The 26,688-nt window shown below is 43.2% G+C and overlaps 1 protein-coding gene across 3 annotated transcripts in view; it reads left to right on the top strand.

Moving 5' to 3' along the window:
• The first annotated feature begins 4,448 nt into the window (after positions 1–4,448).
• Positions 4,449–26,688, top strand: part of LOC118363302 (storkhead-box protein 2-like) — a 100,013-nt gene continuing 77,773 nt past the window's right edge. The window contains exons 1-2 of one of the 3 annotated variants that reach the window (XM_035744015.2): positions 4,596–4,825; positions 5,006–5,345. In XM_035744015.2, the coding sequence (XP_035599908.1) occupies positions 5,018–5,345 (328 nt within the window). In that variant the 5' untranslated portion in view covers positions 4,596–4,825; positions 5,006–5,017. The other 2 variants (XM_035744018.2, XM_052488039.1) reach the window with 2 other exon arrangements.

Genomic DNA, 26,688 nt, shown 5'->3' with positions numbered 1-26,688 from the left:
GTTTGAGGATGAGCTTCTTCGCTCTTGGTGTGTATGAGGGTGCTGCATGTGCTCTCCATGGCATTCACCAGTGGTATTCAAGGTGGGGGTTGGGTCATGGGGGAATTGCAGTGGGGTCACCACATAAAAACAATTTCATTGTTAGGGAACAAACAATTAAGAGTACAGATTATTGTATGGGAAATATGCTAACTTTTTTTGAGAAACAATTTATGATTTTAGTTGAGTCAATGTCTTTATTGGTACTTTTCATTTTTGATTAGAGAAATGAAAATGTAAGGAATTGAAGGTTATTTGTTCATATAAAAATATAAATTTGACAAAGTTGAAGGTTCTGTCAATATATTTGGGCTGGGGTCGCCAGAAGTTCCTGCCAAAAAAATGGTCTCCTTGCTGAACATTTTTAAATCTACAGTGCACCCCCCTCTGCTGGTGAAATGCAGACTAACTATGTTCATCGTTGAAGGCCTGTTATTCCTTTATGTGAATTTCAAACATTCCACAGAGGTTATCAGATATAGGAAAAATGAACGGCCCTTTGTCAGTATGATGGAGAAAACAGGATCCAGGTGAAAGAAGAAACCAAATGGTGTTACTGGGAAATCAAGAGGTTGGGGATCCCTAGTTAGATTTGAACTGGGATGGAGACAAGAAGGGGTGTTTGTGGTTAAGACCAGGGTTGAACTGGGACGTAGACATGAAGCTGGGGTTGTAGTTAAGACTAGGGTTGAACTGGGACTTAGATATGAAGCTGGGGTTGTGGTTAAGACTAGGGTTGAACTGGGACGAAGACATGAAGCTGTGGTTGTGGTTAAGACTAGGGTTGAACTGGGACGTAGACATGAAGCTGTGGTTGTGGTTAAGACTAGGGTTGAACTGGGACGTAGACATGAAGCTGTGGTTGTGGTTAAGACTAGGGTTGAACTGGGACGTAGACATGAAGCTGTGGTTGTGGTTAAGACTAGGGTTGAACTGGGACGTAGACATGAAGCTGTGGTTGTGGTTAAGACTAGGGTTGAACTGGGACGTAGACATGAAGCTGTGGTTGTGGTTAAGACTAGGGTTGAACTGGGACTTAGACATGAAGCTGTGGTTGTGGTTAAGACTAGGGTTGAACTGGGACAAAGACATGAAGCTGTGGTTGTGGTTAAGACTAGGGTTGAACTGGGACGTAGACATGAAGCTGTGGTTGTGGTTAAGACTAGGGTTGAACTGGGACGTAGACATGAAGCTGTGGTTGTGGTTAAGACTAGGGTTGAACTGGGACGAAGACATGAAGCTGGGGTTGTGGTTAAGACTAGGTTTGAACTGGGACGTAGACATGAAGCTGTGGTTGTGGTTAAGACTAGGGTTGAACTGGGACGTAGACATGAAGCTGGGGTTGTGGTTAAGACTAGGGTTGAACTGGGACGTAGACATGAAGCTGGGGTTGTGGTTAAGACTAGGGTTGAACTGGGACGTAGACATGAAGCTGGGGTTGTGGTTAAGACTAGGGTTGAACTGGGACGTAGACATGAAGCTGTGGTTGTGGTTAAGACTAGGGTTGAACTGGAACATAGACATGAAGCTGGGGTTGTGGTTAAGACTAGGGTTGAACTGGGATGTAGACATGAAGTTGTGTTTGTGGTTAAGACTAGGGTTGAACTGGGACGTAGACATGAAGCTGGGGTTGTGGTTAAGACTAGGGTTGAACTGGGACGTAGACATGAAGTTGTGTTTGTGGTTAAGACTAGGGTTGAACTGGGACGTAGACATGAAGCTGGGGTTGTGGTTAAGACTAGGGTTGAACTGGGACTTAGACATGAAGCTGGGGTTGTGGTTAAGACTAGGGTTGAACTGGAACGTAGACATGAAGCTGGGGTTGTGGTTAAGACTAGGGTTGAACTGGGATGTAGACATGAAGCTGTGGTTGTGGTTAAGACTAGGGTTGAACTGGAACGTAGACATGAAGCTGGGGTTGTGGTTATACTGGGATATGGACATGAAGCTAGGGTTAGGATTATACTGGGATATGGACATGAAGTTAGGGTTATACTGGGATATGGACATGAAGCTAGGGTTAGGATTATACTGGGATATGGACATGAAGCTAGGGTTAGGGTTATACTGGGATATGGACATGAAGCTAGGGTTAGGATTATACTGGGATATGGACATGAAGCTAGGGTTAGGGTTATACTGGGATATGGACATGAAGCTAGGGTTAGGATTATACTGGGATATGGACATGAAGCTAGGGTTAGGATTATACTGGGATATGGACATGAAGTTAGGGTTATACTGGGATATGGACATGAAGCTAGGGTTAGGATTATACTGGGACTTAGACATGAAGCTAGGGTTAGGATTATACTGGGATATGGACATGAAGCTAGGGTTAGGATTATACTGGGATATGGACATGAAGCTAGGGTTAGGATTATACTGGGATATGGACATGAAGCTAGGGTTGGGGTTGAACTGGGACTTAGACATGAAGCTAGGGTTAGGATTATACTGGGATATGGACATGAAGCTAGGGTTAGGATTATACTGGGATATGGACATGAAGCTAGGGTTAGGATTATACTGGGATATGGACATGAAGCTAGGGTTGGGGTTATACTGGGATATGGACATGAAGCTAGGGTTAGGATTATCCTGGGATATGGACATGAAGCTAGGGTTAGGATTATACTGGGATATGGACATGAAGCTAGGGTTAGGGTTATACTGGGATATGGACATGAAGATAGGGTTAGGGTTATACTGGGATATGGACATGAAGCTAGGGTTAGGGTTATACTGGGAAATGGACATGAAGCTAGGGTTAGGATTATACTGGGATATGGACATGAAGTTACCGTTAGGGTTTGAAGTTAGGGTCGTCTTGCTTACTTGCAGTGTTCTCTTTGTACTGAACTCTTGTTCACCTTTTCTTGGAAAAGTACGTGATTTTAGGGGCAGAGATGGCAATCAATGTCATCTGATCACTTATTGTGCTATCATATCAGCCTGCTGTTGGCACTTTCTTCCTGATGGGATATCAATCCAGGTGTAAGCCTGTTTTTCTCACCACAGCTGTGACATTTATACTATTTCCATATGCTCTTTATATCAGTGCCCTTTAGAGAGGAAAATCCAGGAACATGTCCAAGAGAAACCTGAACCAAGTAAGGGAAACAATATGTTACGATACACTACCATGGCATCCTGCCAAAAAGGCCTATCTGGGAGGTATTTTAGTTCTCTTTTTTAATCTCGTTTGAATCTGGCATGGACAGACATTTCACCCACTCGCGCTTTACATTTCAGGGGTAATAACACCATACAAGTGACAGATATCATCTGTTAAACCTTCTCGACTGTCATACATCTGTCATATTTGTACTGTAGAGAAAGTTTGGGCTTTTGCTTCACTGTTTTCCCTTCACTGAATTCACTCACCTACACTGTAAGGACTGACTTATCTACACTGTAAGGACTGACTTATCTACACTGTAAGGACTGACTTATCTACACTGTAAGGACTGACTTATCTACACTGTAAGGACTGACTTATCTACACTGTAAGGACTGACTTATCTACACTGTAAGGACTGACTTATCTACACTGTAAGGACTGACTTATCTAGACTGTAAGGACTGACTTATCTACACTGTAAGGACTGACTTATCTAGACTGTAAGGACTGACTTATCTAGACTGTAAAGACTGACTTATCTACACTGTAAGGACTGACTTATCTAGACTGTAAAGACTGACTTATCTACACTGTAAGGACTGACTTATCTAGACTGTAAGGACTGACTTATCTAGACTGTAAGGACTTATCTAGACTGTAAGGACTGACTTATCTAGACTGTAAGGACTGACTTATCTAGACTGTAAGGACTTATCTACACTGTAAGGACTGACTTTGGTCTAATCCGGTTGTGTGGGCAGTCTCACGTCTGTCTGATGCTCCTCGGGCTCATGACAACTGATCGCTGGCCTAGGTCAGGTGCAGGACCAAAAGGGACCAGCATGTGGTAATACCCAAACCAATAGGGTTGCTCATAGGCTGACTTCGACCCCCCAAAAGTCAAGAGAGGTAAGGTGAGTTATATATGATTACCTCCCTCATATATGCCCAACAACCATAGGACACGCGTTGAGTGCTTGAGTCACACAGAGTAGCCAAACTGAACTTTACTAGATAATGTTGTATAGGTGACAATGCACTGGTTTAATATACTGGTTTCCAATAAACACAATTGAAATGGACGGATGGGGTGCCAACCATTTCTTTAGGACAGTAGAGCTAGAATAGATATAAAAGTAGTTAATTTGCATCTTCTCAATAAGTTTAGGGGTTTTGTTAATGGACAGCTACAGAATCTATTTTATAGGCCCTATGCCTGAACAGTGGTATTTTTGTCTGGTTGGCTGGCATCAGCTGCACTGTGCAACAAGAAACAACCTTTACTCAAGTTTATCTGCGAACAGCAGCCTGCAGGTGGCGTAATAACACCTTGGAGGCCCGCCTGAGGATTTCTCCAAGGATTTTACCTTGCCTGTTGGAGAAAGATCACCGGTACCTTGAAATTGGACTCCCTGTGCTCGCAAGGTAAGAAGGGGTTTACCTTCAATATACAATAGGCGATGGCACGAGTTTGAGCGCGGTGCAGTAGGGACAGGTGTCCCACGAGATCGAATCCTCGGTAACCGTTCTCTGGTAGATTAAATTATTAGCTCCCAATTTGTAGTCGAATTCGATACAATTCGCCCCGGGTTAACCAGGGTTGAGACGTGGATGTCATTTCGATTAATTGGAGGAGTACGTTCGACATAAAACACCAGACAGGTACGTTGCCTTGACGAGGCTGGATAGAAAAAAATAGGAGCTGTGCAGCCTACTGTGGAATGTGTGCTATGTCTTCGTTACAGAACAAAGTCGTCTGCCGAGCTACCCTACTCGGATGTATGTATAAAACGGAATGGTGTCATGTTTGATGTTGTTCATGACTTAACGTTCACGACTTAGGACAACTCGACAATGGAGTCTTTTCTGCAGATAGCGCCGCACTCCCTGGCCATCGTATTGACTCGTATCGGCAAGGGTGATTCGACTGGTGTGTCTGAGAGCGACGAACTGCCGCGCCATCACACCGGCTATGAGATTTTTGCGGATTTTAAAGCTGAGAACACACAGCACGTTTGGAATCAAAGAATATCGGACGCCATATCGGACACGTTTTTCCTGGGCTGGATTGACGAGCACGTGCTGTTGATCCAGGGTAAAGAGGATCACCTGGAGGTTCTCAGAGAGGGATGGATGAGGAGGTCTCTCAATCCTCCGCGAGGGTTCCACATCAAATATTTAGGTAAGCAAAGTGATGGCATTGTGTACTTTAAAACAATGCCATCAGCAATGTCCTTTTATGTCTATGTTGTTGTGTTGTTATTGTTGATGCTATGCGGCACACCAGCATCAATACAATGCAGGCACATCAGAAGTGGTGTTAACCACTGTTTGGCCATTTTGGGCTGCATTCAAAATCTTCAATGTTCGCTTTGCAACACTTTTAGACAATTAATGTAACATGCCTAAGCAGGAATATACTTTATCGGGCCAAGGGCTATTTCAACATCTACCGACAAGCAAACATTAACTAAACAGAGGTCTTGCCATAGGAACCATGGCAATGTATTTGATATGCTCTTAGTCAGCTGTTTAAAGACATTGAATACACCTCGGAGGAGGAGAGCGACTTGTCTCAGTTTATGAATAGAATCATGCATGCCAATCACTCTGGTGGTGTAAGCTTACACACCCAGGCCTCAATTACTCATCTTATACATCAGGGATGGGCAACTGGCGGCCCCCCTTCTGCAGATCAATTTCCAATATACATTGAGCTCCAAAGGTATTGGGAGAGTGACAATTTTGTTGTTGTTTTGGCTCTGTACTCCAGCAATTTGGATTTGAAATGATATAATGACTGAGTTTAAAGCGCAGACTGTCAGCTTTAATTTGAAGGTATTTGTATCCAAATTGCGTGAAACATTTAGAAATTGCTGCACTTTGTACATAGTCCCCCCATTTTAGGGGACCAAAAGTATTAGCACAAATTCACTTATGTGTATTAAAGTAGTCAAAAGTTACGTATTTGGTCCCATATTCATAGCACACAATGACTACATCAAGCTTGTGACTCTACAAATGTGTTGGAGGCATTTGCTGTTGGTTTTGGTTGTGTTTGAGATAATTTTGTGCCCAATAGAAATTAACCATAAATAATGTGTTGTCATTTTGGAGACACGTATTGTAAATAACACTTAGGGCACCCAAAAAGCTAGGACCGCCTCTGATGTGTTGGTATGGATGTGGGTACACAGACCCATGAGCCACTGGCCTCTCATGATGAGTTCAGGAGTTTGAGCGGATGTTGGTTAATTAGTTTAATGGCTCAGCACTACATTCTGCCAAAGTCACTTTGTAGGTTGGCTGTAGATACATGGGAAATATAATTCTTTACATTTAGCCTATAACATTGTTATTACCAATGTTGTATTTCTCCAGACTACATTTTAGTGCATTTTCTACAGTAGAGAATGAGTGCTTTATCACAAACATTCCTCCTTTTATTCTCTCCAATCAGAGCAGAAACATCACACATCTCTTTATTCTAGACAGGCCGACAGGCATGTTTTCAAAGTAGCAATAGAGTAGTGTTTACATCACTTCAGACCTACTATCTGGTGTAGCCGAAGCCTATGTGGTAGAAAAGAAAATGGGGGAAAAAGAGCCCTATATGAGAAGTGGGAAATGTAGGCTGCATACAGTACGTTCAGGAGGTATTCAGACCGCTTGACATTTGGTTACTTTAGAGCTTTATTCTCAAATGTATTTAACACAATAACCCATAATGATGAAGCAAAAATAGGCATTCAGACATTTTTGCAAATGTATTAGAAGAAAAAAACATTTAAATACAGTGGGGCAAACAAGTATTTATTTTCCACCATAATTTGCAAATAAATTCATTAAAAATCCTACAATGTGATTTTCAGGATTTTTTTTCTTCTCATTTTGTCTGTCATAGTTGAAGTGTACCTATGGTGAAAATTACAGGCCTCTCATCTTTTTAAGTGGGAGAACTTGCACAATTGGTGGCTGACTAAATACTTTTTTGTCCCACTGTAAGTATTCAGACCCTTTAATCAGTAGTTTGTTAAAGCACATTTGGCAGCGAGTACACCCTTGAGTCTTCTTGGGTATTTATTTTATTTTTATTTTTCCTTTATTTAACTAGGCAAGTCAGTTAAGAACAAATTCTTATTTTCAATGACGGCCTAGGAACAGTGGGTTAACTGCCTGTTCAGAGGCAGAACGACTTGGCACACCTGTATTTGGGAAGTTTCTCCCATTCTTCTCTGCAGATCCTCTCAGCTCTATCAGGTTGGATTTGGAGTGTTGCTGCACAGCTATTTTCAGGTTTCTCCAGAGATGTTAGATCAAGTTCAAGTCCGGGCTCTGGTTGGGCCTCTCAAGGACATTCAGAGACTTCTCCCGAAGCCATTCCTGCATTGTCTTGGCTGTGTGCTTAGGGTCGTTGTCCTGTTGGAAGGTGAACCGTCACCCCAGTCTGAGGTCCTGAGTACTCTGGAGCACGTTTTTCATAAAGGGATCTCTCTGTATTTTGCTCCGTTCATCTTTGCCCCAATCCTGACTATACACCCAGTCCCTGCCGCTGAAAAAATCCCCACAGCATAATGCTGCCACCACCATGCTTCACCGTAGGGATGGTGCCATGTTTCCTTCAGACGTGACGCTTGGCTTTCAGGCCAAAGAGTTCAACCTTGGTTTCATCAGATCAGAGAATATTGTTTCTCATGGTCTGAGAGTCCTTTAGATCCCTATTGGCAAACGGGCTGTCGTGTGCCTTTTACTGAGGAGTGGCTTCCGTCTGGCCAGTCTACAATAAAGGCCTGATTGGTGGAGTACTGCAGAGATGGGTGTCCTTTTGGAATGTTTTCCCATCTCCACAGAGGAACTCTGGATCTCTGTCAGTGACCATCAGGTTCTTGGTCACCTTGCTGACCAAGAGACTCCTCCCCCGATTGCTAACTTTGGCTGCGCGGCCAGCTCTAGGAAGACTCTTGGTGCTTCCAAACTTCTTCCAGTTAAGAATGATGGAGGCCACTGTTCTTGGGGACCTTCAATGCTGCAGACATTTTTTGATACCCTTTCCCAGATCTGTGCCCTCGTCACAATCCTTTCTCAGAGCTCTACGGACAATTCCTTCGACCTCATGTCTTGGTTTTTGCTCTGACATGCACTGTCAACTGTGGGACCTTATATAGACAGGTGTGTGCCTTTCCAAATCATGTTCAATCACTTAAATTTACCAAAGTTGGATTCCAATCAAGCTGTAGAAACATCTCAAGGATGATCAATGGAAACAGGATGCACCTGAGCTCAATTTCTAGTCACATATCAAAAGGTTTGAATACTTATGTAAATACGATGTTGTTTTTTATACATATGCAAAAATTACAAAAACTGTTTTCTTTATTATGTGTAAATTGCTGAAAAAAAGTCTATTTAATATATTTTAGAATAAGGCTGTAACGTAACAAAATGTGGAAAAAGTCAAGGGGTCTGAACACTTTCTAAAGGTACTGTATCTACCTAACTGTTAAACTCCACAATAGTGAAGTGTTGCCCTGATGTGTTTTTCAGTACCAGCTGCTGTAGACTCTCTCCTTTCTGTAGGATAAAAGTGGGTTGGGGTTGGAGCGGTAAGAGATGAGGCATTGCTGCTGAATCACATTGCATCAAGGACTGTATTGTGTTTGAGTCCCAGTGCGGAACACTGCCAACCACAGTGCAGCACTTGGGTCATCATTGATATCGAGTCCCAACATTCTCTAAGTGTTTGCTCTCAACCACGTGACAATGTTCCTTCCTCGCTATTATCTTTCAGTTACTGTACTTGTGGTCTCTGGTCTTTTATAGGGCATCAAGGCCCAAGGAAGAGCCATGCACCTTTACAAACTGTTACAGACCTATATCCATCCTGCCCTGCCCATCTAAGGTCTTCGAAAGCCAAGTCAACAAACAGGTCACTGACCATCTCGAATCCCACCGTACCTTCTCCGCTGTGCAATCTGGTTTCCGAGCCAGTCACGGGTGCACCTCAGCCACGCTCAAGGTACTAAACGATATCATAACCGCCGTCGATAAAAGACAGTACTGTGCAGCCGTCTTTATCGACCTTGCCAAGGCTTTCGACTCTGTCAATCACCATATTCTTATCCGCAGACTCAGTAGCCTCGGTTTTTCGGATGACTGCCTTGCCTGGTTCACCAATTACTTTGCAGACAGAGTTCAGTGTGTCAAATCGGAGGGCATGCTGTCCGGTCCTCTGGCAGTCTCTATGGGGGTGCCACAGGGTTCAATTCTCGGGCCGACTCTTTTCTCTGTTTTATCAATGATGTTGCTCTTGCTGCGGGCGATTCCCTGATCCACCTCTACGCAGACGACACCATTCTATATACTTCCGGCCCGTCCTTGGACACTGTGCTATCTAACCTCCAAATGAGCTTCAATGCCATACAACACTCCTTCCGTGGCCTCCAACTGCTCTTAAACGCTAGTAAAACCAAATGCATGCTTTTCAACCGTTCGCTGCCTGCACCCGCACGCCTGACCAGCAACACCACCTTGGATGGTTCCGACCTTGAATATGTGGACATCTATAAGTACCTAGGTGTCTGGCTAGACTGTAAACTCTCCTTCCAGACTCATATCAAACATCTCCAATCGAAAATCAAATCTAGAGTCGGCTTTCTATTCCGCAACAAAGCCTCCTTCACTCACGCCGCCAAACTTACCCTAGTAAAACTGACTATCCTACCGATCCTCGACTTCGGCGATGTCATCTACAAAATTGCTTCCAACACTCTACTCAGCAAACTGGATGCAGTTTATCACAGTGCCATCCGTTTTGTCACTAAAGCACCTTATACCACCCACCACTGCAACTTGTATGCTCTAGTCGGCTGGCCCTCGCTACATATTCGTCGCCAGACCCACTGGCTCCAGGTCATCTACAAGTCCATGCTAGGTAAAGCTCTGCCTTATCTCAGTTCACTGGTCACGATGGCAACACCCAATCCGTAGCACGCGCTCCAGCAGGTGTATCTCACTGATCATCCCTAACGCCAACACCTCATTTGGCCGCCTTTCGTTCCAGTTCTCTGCTGCCTGTGACTGGAACGAATTGCAAAAATCGCTGAAGTTGGAGACTTATCTCCCTCACCAACTTCAAACATCTGCTATCTGAGCAGCTAACCGATCGCTGCAGCTGTACATAGTCTATTGGTAAATAGCCCACCCATTTTCACCTACCTCATCCCCATACTGTTTTTATTTATTTACTTTTCTGCTTTTTTGCACACCAATATCTCTACCTGTACATGACCATCTGATAATTTATCACTCCAGTGTTAATCTGCAAAATTGTAATTATTCGCCTACCTCCTCATGCCTTTTGCATATGTATATAGACTCCCCTTTTTTCTATTGTGTTATTGACTTGCTAATTGTTTACTCCATGTGTAACTCTGTGTTGTCTGTTCACACTGCTATGCTTTATCTTGGCCAGGTCGCAGTTGCAAATGAGAACTTGTTCTCAACTAGCCTACCTGGTTAAATAAAGGTGAAATAAAAAAAATAAAAACATCTGTGTTTGTGACTAGTAGTCAGGGGTAGGAGGAGGCAGAAAGGGGAACCCCCTCACCTACCAGTACACCCATCCTTTAAACTGTTCCTTCATCTAGTCTGCCTCATCCACCTATGGTAACATGAGGTCTCTAGAGCCTTTGTAGTTGTAATTTGTCTGAGGATAAAATTACACCGTTATCAAATTACCCACTCCTGTGACACACACGCATACATCTACACACCTATTCCCGCAACACAATTACCGGTAGTTGAATTCATCAGATAAAAAAAAAGAAACACCCTTTGTTTCTCTACAAAGATGAGCAGAAGAACAGCCCAGCAGCATTGAGGTGATAATGTAGTGCTCTGGTACTGTTCTGTTCCTCCACCCTGGCTCTTGCTGCTGTGTGGGGGAGTCAGTGGTGTGTTCCGTGTGGACTCTGTCTCTGCAGGCAGGAGGAGGGCGCTACGTGTCACAGCTCCTCGTAAATCTCCTCTCCTCTCTCATCAGACCACTTGTTTCCCTGCCAGCTGGGTTGGGCTCTCACCTCCAGGCAGGTTGTTTCCTGGCCTCTCTCTCTCTTGCCCCCCCCCCCTCTCTCAGACACACGTGTACACACACAAAGGCATTTTATTTTTTCCCTTCATCATTCAGTACTTCACTTGGTAATGTTAAAAAGAATGGTAGCTTACCTTTTTACAACAACCTGGTTCAGTGCTGCCATCTAATGAGGTTGGACTGCCTATGTAGTGTCTTCTTGTTTGAACAAATACAGTTGTATTTTATTTCATAGAATTATTTGGCCATATGTTTTATTATTAACATAAGGGCCTAATGAACATAAGGCCTCAATATATGGCTCAGGTTGAGTAGGTATCAACATGTCTTAGACTTAGAATCCAGACACAAAACAGGTGAGCAGGACGGGATAGAGCTCTCTCCCCCTCCCCCTCTCTCGCTCTTGATCTCTCTTTCTCTGACTCTCTGAGAGAAAGGTGGATCAGACTCAGGTGTAGACAATGCCTGTGAGAGTCATTATGTTGTGGTCATGGGGTTCCTTTCTGATCTCTGAAGTATTTCCAGTGGGGAAGGCACTCAAATCCTTTAAGCAGGATCATCCCCCAGTAATACTGCTTTTGGATAGGGGCAATCCCATGGTAACAGAATTGCACCGAGACTCTTAAAATGTATGCCAAACAAAAACCATTGATTTAAAAGTTGAACTACTGAAAAATTAAAGGAGAGACACACACTCTAGCAGCTCAGATGCAATAATTGAATAACGTAATAACCAACGTTTGGACATACAAGCTGTCCTCTTCAGGGTACAATGACAAACTGCAGGGTGACTAGTTTATATAGTGTCAAAGGACACACACAGGTGTCTAATCATGGCCGGGTGTGGCCTGATATCATTGGTTAATTCTCAGATGTAAAAATAACATACCAAAAACATGAATGGATAGCATACGATCATAGATACAATGTGGCTCCATAGGCCTACAAACATTTACAATGACAAAATCGCAGGAATCACAAGAATGGCTTCAGATCAAAGTCTACGTTGAGACTGAAGGGACAATTTATTGTTAGAACGAGAGGCTGCCTGGATCTTTAATTTAAAGACTCTTGCTCCCTTCAGTAAATGAGGCCCGACGGGAGCAAGAGTCTTTTTAAATTAAAGATCCAGACAGCATTGTACATTTTTGTAGGCCTATGGAGCCACATTGTATCTATGATCGTATGCTATCCATTCATGTTTTTGGTATGTTATTTTTACATCTAAGAATTAACCAATGATATTAGGCCACCCTTGGCCATGATTACAGACACCTGTGTGTGTCACACATTTACTGGTAGAATTGTGCAGATGCAAAGTTTGGTAACAGAATTTCTATAAAATCTCCCTCAGTTTTTCATGTGTCCATGTTTTCTGCTCCAAATGAAGATTCAACATGTCTGCAGGAACAATGGGGTGTCTGCTGTGACATGACACCTTGACTTAAACAACAACAACATTTGGTTATTGAACCACAAATGTATAAATATGCAATATCCTTCTTTGCATATTTGGGTATTATTCTACACACGGGGTATTATTTTAATTAGCTCTGCCCCCCAAACAAGACCATGTGGTTGGTCCGGACCGGACCAAATCCGAGCCAATCATAGACGTCTATGTTTCATGAGTTTGGACATTAAAGTACAGAACAGTAGAGCTCAGTAGAGTGTAGTACATCATACTTCAGTACGAAACAGTACATTATAGTGTACTCAACTCTTGCATACTGCACTGTGCTGTCCAAACTTGGGAACCCAACTGTTGGTGTGACTACTATGACTTCCCATTGTAGCCAGTTCAATTGCAGAAATTCCGTTACCAATAATTTTTTTCGGAAGTACAATTTGGTAACAGAATTGAGTTTTAATCTCTTAATAATACAGAAACAATTGATATCAGTTAAAACACTAACATATTTTTAGGTCTACCTTGTGTTATCTTTCATTATCCTCCCCCCCTCAAGAGGGAGAGAAATTAGAAAATAACTTAAAGATATGTGGGTTTTGGGTAACAGACTTTTAAGGCACAAGGCAATGTTTCTTAAGCTTACCGAAGGCAGAACAATCTATCCAAAACAGAATAAGTGTTGATATTAGTTGGCAGGGGTCTGTACTTCTACATCATTGTGTTTTGATGTATTTGCGGCAGTTTTGTCTGGTAAATGTTGTCTAAGACCCCTTTTCCATCTGTTTGACCACAAATCAAAGCCTTTGCTTATTCCACATTTTTAGGATGTAAAATGGTTGCAAAATGTGTATATGCCTTAATTTCTCAAGAATATAGACTTAGCTTTCATTTGACCCTCAATTTGACATGCTTCTATAAAAACTTCACATGTTGGTGCTCATGGGTCCTTTTACATGGAAATTACCATAGTTGACTCCAGTTGTAATACACTGGAATAACATAAGTCACACATCCGGAGACATCCTGTGGATGAGCTAGCTAACTTCTCAGTAAATATTCAGGGCTTAGCCTTGAATGTGCAAAAACATTAGTTAACTTCAAGCATCGGGACATACAAGTAACATTCAGTCTATTTCTAACTGTGAAGCTTGAGTTGTCATTGGATGTCATTGCAATTCTGACTGTATTTTGTTGGACTTTTCTTTGAATGCTCTTCAGGTAGGTTTGTTATGGTAATGACTTAGCCTAAGAAATACAACAAAAGGTAAGTAACATCATTGTAAATATTTGACTTTTAAGTCCTTCTTTGTCCACTAGGTGCCACAGTTGCATAGCGAAGAATACCACCCCACCATTTTAATGATGTCCTCTTTATGGTGCACATACCAGTATCTGGAGCTATTTCAAGAGATAAGACAGGGAATTCATTTTTATCCATAGACATTTTTAGACTGACACGAATAACTGATCTGGTGAGTAAATAAGTATGGCCTGAAGCACAAGCATCAGATGTTGTAACACACTGTAATATGCACTGCTCGTGCAGGTGTTTTTTCTGAATGATTCTGCTAGCCAGCTAGAATGAGGTAGGCTAGAGGGACACATACCATTTGGGGCTCTTTGTTACCTTCCCTACAACACATTTGTAAGGCAGCTCCCATCCTGTTGCCTATTTGCAAAGAGCATGTTTAGTCTTGTTGTGATCTCTTGTCAGGTTAAGTCTACTCAAACTGAGGTGTTCTGGTCTAATTGCATACCACTCAGTAAAGGGGGTTCTAAAGACGGCACCTGAGAACCATTTACTTTGAGTAAACACTATACTGTACCAGTGGTCACTGACCTTTTCTGATTGAACATCACTTTCTGATTTAAAATGCAAGCTGAGATCTACCACTCAGATTTTTTTAAACATGACTTAAAAAAATGTAAGCATATGCAACATTAACTCATTAAAAACAGTTCTGTTTTCAATGAGGTTTGTGCAGTAGGCTATTGGCCCAATACATTATCACTGCATATTGGCCATGCTTGGTTTGCCCTGCCAATGCTGTTCTTCTCAAATTATATTTTCAAATTTTAGGTGTATGATCACACTGGTAACAGATAATTTGTTGTATTACTTATGAGGCACAGCTGAGTCAGCATAATATTATTCATATTTGTATTTTTACAGGAAGTCCAGAATCCAGTTGCAGAGGGAGGTGTTTATTCCCAGGGTTCTTAGCTTAGTGATGAGCTTTGAGGGCACTTTGGTGTTGAACGCTGAGCTGTAATTGATGAATAGCATTCTCACGTAGGAGTTCCTTTTGACCAGGTGGGAAAGGGCAGTGTGGAGTGCAATAGACATCACATCATCTGTGGATCTGTTGGGGCGGTATGCAAATTATGGAGTGGGTCTAGGGTTTCTGGGATAATGGTGTTGATGTGAGCCATGACCAACCTTTCAAAGCACTTCTTGGCTACAGATGTGAGTGCTATGGATCGGTAGTCATTTAGGTAGGTTACCTTAGTGTTCTTGGGCACAGGGACTATGGTGGTCTGCTTGAAACATGTTGTTATTACAGACTCAGTCAGGGACAGGTTGAAAATGTCAGTGAAGACACTTGCCAGTTGGTCAGCGCATGCTTGGAGTACACATCCTGGTAATCCTTCTGGCCCTGCGGCCTTGTGAATGTTGACCTGTTTAAAGGTCTTACTCACATCGGCTACGGAGAGCATGATCACACAGTCATCTGGAACAGCTGATGCTCTCATGCATGTTTCTGTGTTGCTTGCCTCGACCCGAGCATAGAAGTAATTTAGCTTGTCTGGCAGGCTTGTGTCACTGGGAAGCTCGCTGCTGTGCTTCCCTTTGTAGTCTGTAATAGTTTGCAAGTTCTGCCACATCCGACGAGCGTCTGAGCCGGTGTAGTAGGACTCAAACTTTGTCCTGTATTGACGCTTTGGCTGCTTGATGGTTCGACTGAGGGCATAGCGGGTCACTGTGCGTACGGTCACTGTGGGGATGTCAATGAACTTATTGATGAAGCCAGTGACTGATGTGGTGTAGAGGTTGACCGATTTATGATTTTTCAACGCCGATACCGATAATGATTATTGGAGGACCAAAAAAAGCCAGTTCCGATTAATCGGCCAATTGTTTGTTTTTTATTTGTAATAATGACAATTACAACAATACTGAATGAACACTTATTTTAACTTTATATAATACATCAATAAAATCAATTTAGCCTCAAATAAATAATGAAACATGTTCAATTTGGTTTAAATAATGCAAAAACAAAGTGTTGGAGAAATAAAAGTGCAATATGTGGCATGTAAGAAAGCTAACGTTTAAGTTCCTTGCTCAGAAAATGAGAACATGAAAGCTGGTGGTTCCTTTTAACATGAGTCTTCAATATTCCCAGGTAAGAAGTTTTGGGTTGTAGTTATTATAGGAATTATAGGACTATTTCTCTCTATACCATTTGTATTTCATATACCTTTGACTATTGGATGTTCTTATAGGCACTTTAGTATTGCCAGTGTAACAGTATAGCTTCCATCCCTCTCCTCGCTCCTACCTGGGCTTGAACCAGCAACACAATGACAACAGCCACCACCGAAGCAGCGTTACCCATGCAGAGCAAGGGGAACAACTACTCCCAAGTCTCAGAGCGAGTGACGTTTGAAACGCTATTAGCGCGCAACCCGCTAACTAGCTAGCCATTTCACATCGGTTACACCAGCCTAATCTCGGGAGTTTATAGGCTTGAAGTCATAAACAGCGCAATGCTTGAAGCACAGCGAAGAGCTGCTGGCAAAACGCACAAAAGTGCTGTTTGAATGAATGCTTATGAGCCTGCTGGTGCCTACCACCGCTCAGTCAGACTGCTCTATCAAATCATAGACTTAATTATAACATAATAACACACAGAAATACTAGCCGTAGGTCATTAATATGGTCGAATCCGGAAACTATCATCTCGAAAACAAAACGCTTATTCTTTCAGTGAAATACAGAACCATTCCATATTAATAAGTCAAAATATTGCTGTTACATTGCACAACCTTCAATGTTATGTCATAATTACGTAAAATTCTGGCAAATTAGTTGGCAAAGAACCAGGCGGCCCAAACTGTTGCATATACCCTGACTCTGCGTGCAATGAACGCAAGAGAAGTGACACAATTTCACCTGGTTAATATTGCCTGCTAACCTGGATTTCTTTTAGCTAAATATGCAAGTTAAAAATATATGTATTGATTTTAAGAAAGGCATTGGTGTTTCTGGTTTAGGTACACATTGGAGCAATGACAGTCCTTTTTCACGAATGCGCACCGCATCGATTATATGCAATGCAGGACACGCTAGATAAACTAATAATATCATCCACCATGTGTAGTTAACTAGTGATTATGATTGATTAGCAACTTACCTTGGCTTCTTACTGCATTCGCGTAACAGGTAGGCTCCTCGTGAGGCAGGTGGTTAGAGCGTTGGACTAGTTAACTGTAAGGTTGCAAGATTGAATCCCCGAGCTGACAAGGTACAAATCTGTCGTTCTGCCCCTGAACGAGGCAGTTAACCCACTGTTCCTTGGCTGTCATTGAAAGTAAGAATGTGTTCTTAACTGACTAGCCTAGTTAAATAAAGGTGTAATTTTTTAATAAATACAAAAAGCGGCAAAATCAGCATCCAAAAATACTAATTTCCTATTGTTATGAAAACTTGAAATCGGTCCTAATTAATCGGTCGACCTCTAATATGGTGTACTCCTCAATGCCATCGGAAGAATCCCGGAACATAATCCAGTCTGTGCTAGCAAAACAGTCCTGTAGCTTAGCATCTGAGTCATCTGACCACTTCTTTATTGACCAAGTCACTGGTGCTTATTGATTTAGTTTTCTTATAGTCTCAGCTGCATGACAGTAACAACCTTTTCATCAACAGTTTTTCTGCACATCCATTCTACCTTGCTATTAGTTACCAATCACATTATAACACTTATAGAGCACCAGCTGAATAAACAGGCCTTTGTTACACCAGGATCAACTTAGCCAACCTACAATTATGGTGGAGGCCACTGTGTTCTTGGGGACCTTCAATGCTGCAGACATTTTTTGGTACCCTTCCCCAGTTCTGTGTCTCGACACAATCCTGTTTCGGAGCTCTACGGACAATTCCTTCGACCTCATGGCTTGGGTTTTGCTCAGACATGGACTGTCAACTGTGGGACCTTATATAGACAGGTGTGTGCCTTTCTAAATCATGTTCAATCAATTGAATTTATCACAGGTGGACTCCAATCAAGTTGTAGAAACAACTCAAGGATGATCAATGGAAACATGATGCAGCTGAGCTCAATTCCTAGTCCCATAGCAAAGGGTCTGTCCCATAGCAATGGGTATGTAAATAAGGTATTTCTGTTTTTTTGTTTTTTTGTAATAAATGTGCAAAAATGTCAACTGTTTTCGCTTTGTCATTATGGGGTATTGTGTGTAAATTGAATATAATTCAATCCATTTTAGAATAAGACTGTAACGTAACAACATTTGTCATTATGGGGTATTGTGTGTAAATGGAATATAATTCAATCCATTTTAGAATAAGGCTGTAACGTAACAACATTTGGAAACAGGGAAGGGGTCTAAATAAATTATTCTAAAATACGTATTTTCGGATTCTGTCTTGTAAGATTGGTTTCATTGGTTTTGAGCCTCTCCCAGAAAGATATGTTCTGTATTTTTTTTTCTCTCAATTGTCAGATAATTCCTGATAGTTTAAAGCAGCAATTAGTAGTTGAAACAATAACAAAGCGACTGTTTCAGTAACAGGCTGAGGTACGGGGCTGGAGAAATGGAGCCACCCTCAAATTCGTAGACCGAACTATGGGTGTAAGGACTGACTATCCATGATATCAACATTATAGTTTCAACCATGTTTTTAGGTTAAAGTAAGTTTTAAGTTCCTCGTCATACACATCACGGACAAACTGAATTGGTCTACCCACACAGACAGCGTGGTGAAGAAGGCGCAGCAGCGCCTCTTCAACCTCAGGAAGCTGAAGAAATTCGGCTTGTCACCAAAAGTACACAAACTTTTACAGATGCACGATCGAGAGCATCCTGTCGGGCTGTATCACTGCCTGGTATGGCAACTGCTCCGCCCACAACCATAAGGCTCTCCAGAGGGTAGTGAGGTCTGCACAACGCATCACCGGGGGCAAACTACCTGCCCTCCAGGACTCCTACACCACCCGATGTTACAGGAAGGCCATAAAGATCATGAAGGACAACAACCACCCGAGCCTCTGACTGTTCACCCCGCTGTCATCCAGAAGGCGAGGTCAGTACAGGTGCATCAAAGCTGGGACGAGAGACTGAAAAACAGCTTCTATCTCAAGGCCATCAGACTGTTAAACAGCCACCACTAACATTGAGTGGCTGCTGCCAATATACTGACTCAACTCCAGCCACTTTAATAATGGAAAAATTGATGTAAAAATGTATCACAAGCCACTTTAAACAATGCCACTTAATGTTTACATACAGTGCCTTGCGAAAGTATTCGGCCCCCTTGAACTTTGCGACCTTTTGCCACATTTCAGGCTTCAAACATAAAAATATAAAACTGTATTTTTTTGTGAAGAATCAACAACAAGTGGGACACAATCATGAAGTGGAACGACATTTATTGGATATTTCAAACTTTTTTAACAAATCAAAAACTGAAAAATTGGGCGTGCAAAATGATTCAGCACCCTTAAGTTAATACTTTGTAGCGCCACCTTTTGCTGCGATTACAGCTGTAAGTCGCTTGGGGTATGTCTCTATCAGTTTTGCACATCGAGAGACTGACATTTTTTCCCATTCCTCCTTGCAAAACAGCTCAAGCTCAGTGAGGTTGGATGGAGAGCATTTGTGAACAGCAGTTTTCAGTTCTTTCCACAGATTCTCGATTGGATTCAGGTCTGGACTTTGACTTGGCCATTCTAACACCTGGATATGTTTATTTTTGAACCATTCCATTGTAGATTTTGGTTTATGTTTTGGATCATTGTCTTGTTGGAAGACAAATCTCCGTCCCAGTCTCAGGTCTTTTGCAGACTCCATCAGGTTTTCTTTCAGAATGGTCCTGTATTTGGCTCCATCCATCTTCCCATCAATTTTAACCATCTTCCCTGTCCCTGCTGAAGAAAAGCAGGCCCAAACCATGATGCTGCCACCACCATGTTTGAGAGTGGGGATGGTGTGTTCAGGGTGATGAGCTGTGTTGCTTTTACGCCAAACATAACGTTTGGAATTGTTGCCAAAAAGTTCAATTTTGGTTTCATCTGACCAGAGCACCTTCTTCCACATGTTTGGTGTGTCTCCCAGGTGGCTTGTGGCAAACTTTAAACAACAATTTTTATGGATAACATTAAGAAATGGCTTTCTTCTTGCCACTCTTCCATAAAGGCCAGATTTGTGCAATATACGACTGATTGTTGTCCTATGGACAGAGTCTCCCACCTCAGCTGTAGATCTCTGCAGTTCATCCAGAGTGATCATGGGCCTCTTGGCTGCATCTCTGATCAGTCTTCTCCTTGTATGAGCTGAAAGTTTAGAGGGATGGCCAGGTCTTGGTAGATTTGCAGTGGTCTGATACTCCTTCCATTTCAATATTATCGCTTGCACAGTGCTCCTTGGGATGTTTAAAGCTTGGGAAATCTTTTTGTATTAAAATCCAGGTTTAAACTTCTTCACAACAGTATCTCGGACCTGCCTGGTGTGTTCCTTGTTCTTCATGATGCTCTCTGCGCTTTTAACGGACCTCTGAGACTATCACAGTGCAGGTGCATTTATACGGAGACTTGATTACACACAGGTGGATTGTATTTAAATTTACATTTAAGTCATTTAGCAGACGCTCTTATCCAGAGCGACTTACAAATTGGTGCATTCACCTTATGACATCCAGTGGAACAGCCACTTTACAATAGTGCATCTAAATCTTTTAGGGGGGGGGGGGTGAGAAGGATTACTTATCCTATCCTAGGTATTCCTTAAAGAGGTGGGGTTTCAGGTGTCTCCGGAAGGTGGTGATTGACTCCGCTGTCCTGGCGTCGTGAGGGAGTTTGTTACACAATTGGGGGGCCAGAGCAGCGAACAGTTTTGACTGGGCTGAGCGGGAACTGTACTTCCTCAGTGGTAGGGAGGCGAGCAGGCCAGAGGTGGATGAACGCAGTGCCCTTGTTTGGGTGTAGGGCCTGATCAGAGCCTGGAGGTACTGAGGTGCCGTTCCCCTCACAGCTCCGTAGGCAAGCACCATGGTCTTGTAGCGGATGCGAGCTTCAACTGGAAGCCAGTGGAGAGAGCGGAGGAGCGGGGTGACGTGAGAGAACTTGGGAAGGTTGAACACCAGACGGGCTGCGGCGTTCTGGATGAGTTGTAGGGGTTTAATGGCACAGGCAGGGAGCCCAGCCAGCAGCGAGTTGCAGTAATCCAGACGGGAGATGACAAGTGCCTGGATTAGGACCTGCGCCGCTTCCTGTGTGAGGCAGGGTCGTACTCTGCGGATGTTGTAGAGCATGAAGCTACAGGAACGGGCCACCGCCTTGATGTTAGTTGAGAACGACAGGGTGTTGTCCAGGATCACGCCAAGGTTCTTAGCGCTCTGGGAGGAGGACACAATGGAGTTGTCAACCGTGATGGCGAGATCATGGAACGGGCAGTCCTTCCCCGGGAGGAAGAGCAGCTCCGTCTTGCCGAGGTTCAGCTTGAGGTGGTGATCCGTCATCCACACTGATATGTCTGCCAGACATGCAGAGATGCGATTCGCCACCTGGTCATCAGAAGGGGGAAAGGAGAAGATTAATTGTGTGTCGTCTGCATAGCAATGATAGGAGAGACCATGTGAGGTTATGACAGAGCCAAGTGACTTGGTGTATAGCGAGAATAGGAGAGGGCCTAGAACAGAGCCCTGGGGGACACCAGTGGTGAGAGCGCGTGGTGAGGAGACAGATTCTCGCCACGCCACCTGGTAGGAGCGACCTGTCAGGTAGGACGCAATCCAAGCGTGGGCCGCGCCGGAGATGCCCAACCCGGAGAGGGTGGAGAGGAGGATCTGAGTACTCAGACTGTATTTATCATCATTAGTCATTTAGGTCAACATTGGCTCATTCAGAGATCCTCACTGAACTTCTGGAGAGAGTTTGCTGCACTGAAAGTAAAGGGGCTGAATAATTTTGCACGCCCAATTTTTCAGTTTTTGATTTGTTAAAAAAGTTTGAAATATCCAATAAATGTCGTTCCACTTCATGATTGTGTCCCACTTGTTGTTGATTCTTCACAAAAAAATACAGTTTTATATCTTAAGGTTTGAAGCCTGAAATGTGGCAAAAGGTCGCAAAGTTCAAGGGGGCCGAATACTTTCGCAAGGCACTGTACCCTTCATTACTCATCTCATATGTATATACTGTACTCTATACCATCTACTGCATCTTGCCTATGCCGTTATGTACCATCACTCATTCATATATTTTTATGTACATATTCTTCATCCCTTTACACTTGTGTGTGTATAAGGTAGCTGTTGTGAAATTGTTAGGTTAGATTACTCGTTGGTTATTACTGCATTGTCGGAACTAGAAGCACAAGCATTTCGATACACTCGCATTAACACCTTGTGTATGTGACAAATAAAATTGGATTTGATTTCGTGTTTGTTTACATTTACTTTGTTTACTAATATTGGGTAAAAAAAGCTTATTTCAGGTTCTGATGGGGTATGACATTTGAACTAAGTTCATGAGGCATTTATATTCTTCAAGAATCAATGGATACGTATAATTAAATTATATGTCCAAAAATGAATGTAGCAACTGCTGATTTCCCCTTTAAAGCAAAAGGTACAGGTAACTGCCAAAATAAAGGAAACGCAAACATAAATTGTCTTAATAGGGCGCTGGACCACCACGAGCCACCAGAACAGCTTCAATGCACCTTGGCATAGATTCTACAAGTGTCTGGGATTTTTGGATGGATAAGACACCATTCTTCCACGAGAAATTCCATAATTTGGTGTTTTGTTGATGGTGGTGGAAAACGCTCTCCCAGGCGCCGTTCCAGAATCTCCCATAAGTTTTCAATTGGGTTGATATCTGGTGACTGAGACTACCATGGCATATACTTTACATTGTTTTCATGCTCATCAAACCATTCAGTGACCACTCACACCCTGTGGATGGGGGCGTGGTCATCCTGGAAGAGACCACTCCCATCAGGATATAAATGACTAGTTTACCTTGCCTTCCAAAGGGTTGAGAGGACCTAAACCATGGCAGGAAAATGCACCCCACACCAGAACCGAGCCACCGGAACCCTCATTTACTCATGTGTTTCCTTTATTTTGGCAGATACTTGTATAGTGCCACAAGTGTGACCCAGTTCCTGAAAATGGTCACTAAAATGCAGCATCTAATCAGAAAACACCACTCTAGTATTTGGAGAGGGAGGGGCATCCTTGGAGCTAAACATTGTTGTGTAGAAAGCAGTGGTGTGCTTTGTAATGTGGGCTAGTGTTACTGAATGGCTTGCCGCAGGGAGAGTTATTGCATAAAGCAGTTATCCTTTTTCATAATGGGAAGCTAAAGTGTTTCTGAGGGCTTGCTGTTGTTATTGTGGTGAACGTTGTGTTGCACAAAGAGTGAGAGGTGTGTTTTGGTGATGTTTTGATGTGCGAGGAGGAATTAGAGGGGGAAAAAATCTCTACAGCCAAATTCTCTTCTAACAATCACGATATAGTATATAGGCTATTGGGTTAGATAATGAATTACATAACATGCTTATAGCTAATGTAAACTCAGCAAAAAAAGACATGTCCCTTTTTCAGGACCCTGTCCATCAAAGATAAATCGTAAAAATCCAAATAACTTCATAGATCTTCATTGTAAAGGGTTTAAACACTGTTTCCCATGCTTGTTCAATGAACCATGAACATGCGGAACGGTCGTTAAGAAACTAACAGCTTACAGACGGTAGGCAATTAAGGTCACAGTTATGAAAACTTAGGACACTAAAGAGGCCTTTCTACTGACTCTGGAAAACACCAAAATAAACATGCCCAGGGTCCATGCTCATCTGTGTGAACATGCCTTAGGCATGCTGCAAGGAGGCATGAGGACTGAAGAGGTGGCCAGGGCAATAAATTGCAATGTCCGTACTGTGAGACGCCTAAGACACGCTACAGGGAGACGGGACGGACAGCTGATCGTCCTCGCAGTGGCATCACGTGTAACAACACTTGCGCAGGATCGGTACATCCGAACATCACACCTGGAGGACAGGTACAGGATGTCAACAACAACTGCCCGAGTTACACCAGGAACGCACAATCCCTCCATCAGTACTCATACTGTCTGCAATATGCTGAGAGAGGCTGGACTGAGGGCTTGTAGGCCTGTTGTAAGGCAGGTCCTCACCAGACATCACCGGCAACAACGTCGCCTATGGGCACAAACCCACTGTCACTGGACCAGACAGGACTGGCAAAAAGTGCTCTTCACTGACGAGTCGGTTTTGTCTCACCAGGGGTGATGGTCGGATTTGCGTTTATCGTCGAAGGAATGAGCGTTACACCGAGGCCTGTACTCTGGAGCGGGTTCCATTTGGAGGTGGAGGGTCCGTCATGGTCTGAGGCAGTGTGTCACAACATCATCGGACTGAGCTTGTTGTCATTGCAGGCAATCTCAACGCTATGCGTTACAGGGAAGACATCGTCCTCCCTCATGTGGTACCCTTCCTGCAGGCTCATCCTGACCCTCCAGCATGACAATGCCACCAGCCATACTGCTCGTTCTGTGAGTGATTTCCTGCAAGACAGGAATGTCAGTGTTCTGCCATGGCCAGCGAAGAGCCCGAATCTCAATCCCATTGAGCACTTCTGGAACCTGTTGAATCGGAGGGCTAGGGCCATTCCCCTCAGAAATGTCCGGGAACTTGCAGTTGCCTTGGTGCAAGAGTATGTTAACATCTCACACCAAGAACTGGCAAATCTGGTGCAGCCCATGAGGAGAAGATGCACTACAGTACTCAATGCAGCTGGTGGCCACAGCAGATACTGACTGTTACTTTTGATTTTGACCCCCCTTTGTTCAGGGACACATTATTTAATTTATGTTAGTCACATGTCTGTGGAACTTGTTCAGTTTACGTAGAAATGTTCTGGGTCGTCTCCAGACTGGCTCCCTGTAGCAGGGGGACGTGTTTAGAAATGTTCTGGGTCGTCTCCAGACTGGCTCCCTGTAGCAGGGGGACGTGTTTAGAAATGTTCTGGGTCGTCTCCAGACTGGCTCCCTGTAGCAGGGGGACGTGTGTAGAAATGTTCTGGGTCATCTCCAGACTGGCTCCCTGTAGCAGGGGGACGTGTTTAGAAATGTTCTGGGTCGTCTCCAGACTGGCTCCCTGTAGCAGGGGGACATGTTTAGAAATGTTCTGGGTCGTCTCCAGACTGGCTCCCTGTTTGTTTCACTCTTCCTTGCTCTATGTCACTCATTGCAATGTCTTTTATTTCCAGGCTGAGATTTCTACATATACTCAGACTAAACTACAGCCCACCCAGGCTGCCGCTGCCTTACAAAAAAGCTTTCAAAATAATCCCAGAATGGATACAGACAGTTCACCACGGCTCAAATCAAATCAAATTGTATTTGTCACATGGGCCGTGAAATGCTTACTTGTGCTGAGCTGAGCAGGGAATCCTACAGATGAACAACTAAAATGGAACAAGGGCCTAGTGCTTTTTCCAATGGCCTTTCAAATGTTTTGTCATTGTGTTTATATGTAACCAATATAAACACCACAACCGTAAATATCGCTGTGGTTTGCGAGTCTCAAGTTATAACATCACTGGCAACACTTGAAGTTGATATTGGAAAGTGGCCAATAGTTATCATGCTAGATCAAGCCATAGCTTGCACATAATCCAAGCCATTCAGCAAGGGCTCAACTCTGCTACAACAAACTTTGTTCCATTGGGTGGACTATAGAATGACAGAGTCATCAGGTTTTCATTAAGCGCTTTCATCCTACCCCCTTCACACATGGCGATGTCTTTTTAAATGATGCTGCATGGTGCTTTAGGAGTTGTGTGAATCCTTTGAATTTGGGGGTATTTGTGGGTTTTCTTTGTTGGGATGCAAACACACACATGCGCACACACACATGCGCACACACACATGCGCACACACACATGCGCACACACACATGCACACACACACACACACACACACACACACGACAGGAAGTTGAGTGGGTCATAGCTGTGTTATTTTAGTTGATTGGAGAGTGATTGTGTCGTGTACCGGACACTTACTGTGCCAATTGGCTGGCGGGGATTGGCTGTTCTTGAGCAGGTCTTTCCACATGTGTGGACGGCAGGTCGACTTGTGTTCCATCACATCTAGAAGGAGAGGACGGCCCTAAACATTTAATCATGTCAATTGGTTAATTACCATGTATTCCTTTATCGTGCCTCAACTGCTAGAAGCAGGCCTTGTTAGAAACGGAATAAATCAGAATTTTAAGTGCTAACACGTTTTCACCACATTTCTGTAAAAACTGTGTTATATTATTTTAAATTCTGTCTTGACTTTTTCCTTACAGAACAGAAAAAGTTACCCCGCTGCCCAAATGGCAGGATTGTTGAGCTCCAAACCTCAAACTGTTCCAATCCAATACAGCCTCTTCCCTACTCTGTCTAGGAGACTTACAGCCAATGAGGGACTCTTTAATCTGATGAAATATTTCTGTCTGAAATCGTGGCAATGTTTTTGTCCCTGGGCCAGTGGCCAATGGCCCTGAACTGTGGAGAGGATACTGAATAGACTGTTCAACTGGAATGGTAGAAATATCAGAAAGTCAGTCACCATTGTGATTCATGCAACTGCTACACACAGACGACCATTGAGCGGAAGAAAAGGTCAGAGATCAAACCATCAAAAAGGGATTTGATTATCTGGAAGGTAGTGACAGCTTTGGTATTAAATGTACATGATTATCTGG

The sequence above is a fragment of the Oncorhynchus keta genome, chromosome 30 (assembly GCF_023373465.1).
Source record: "Oncorhynchus keta strain PuntledgeMale-10-30-2019 chromosome 30, Oket_V2, whole genome shotgun sequence".
Lineage (NCBI taxonomy): Eukaryota > Metazoa > Chordata > Actinopteri > Salmoniformes > Salmonidae > Oncorhynchus > Oncorhynchus keta.
The sequence above is the reverse complement of the archived record's forward strand: the minus strand, read 5'-3'. Positions and strand labels throughout refer to the sequence as shown.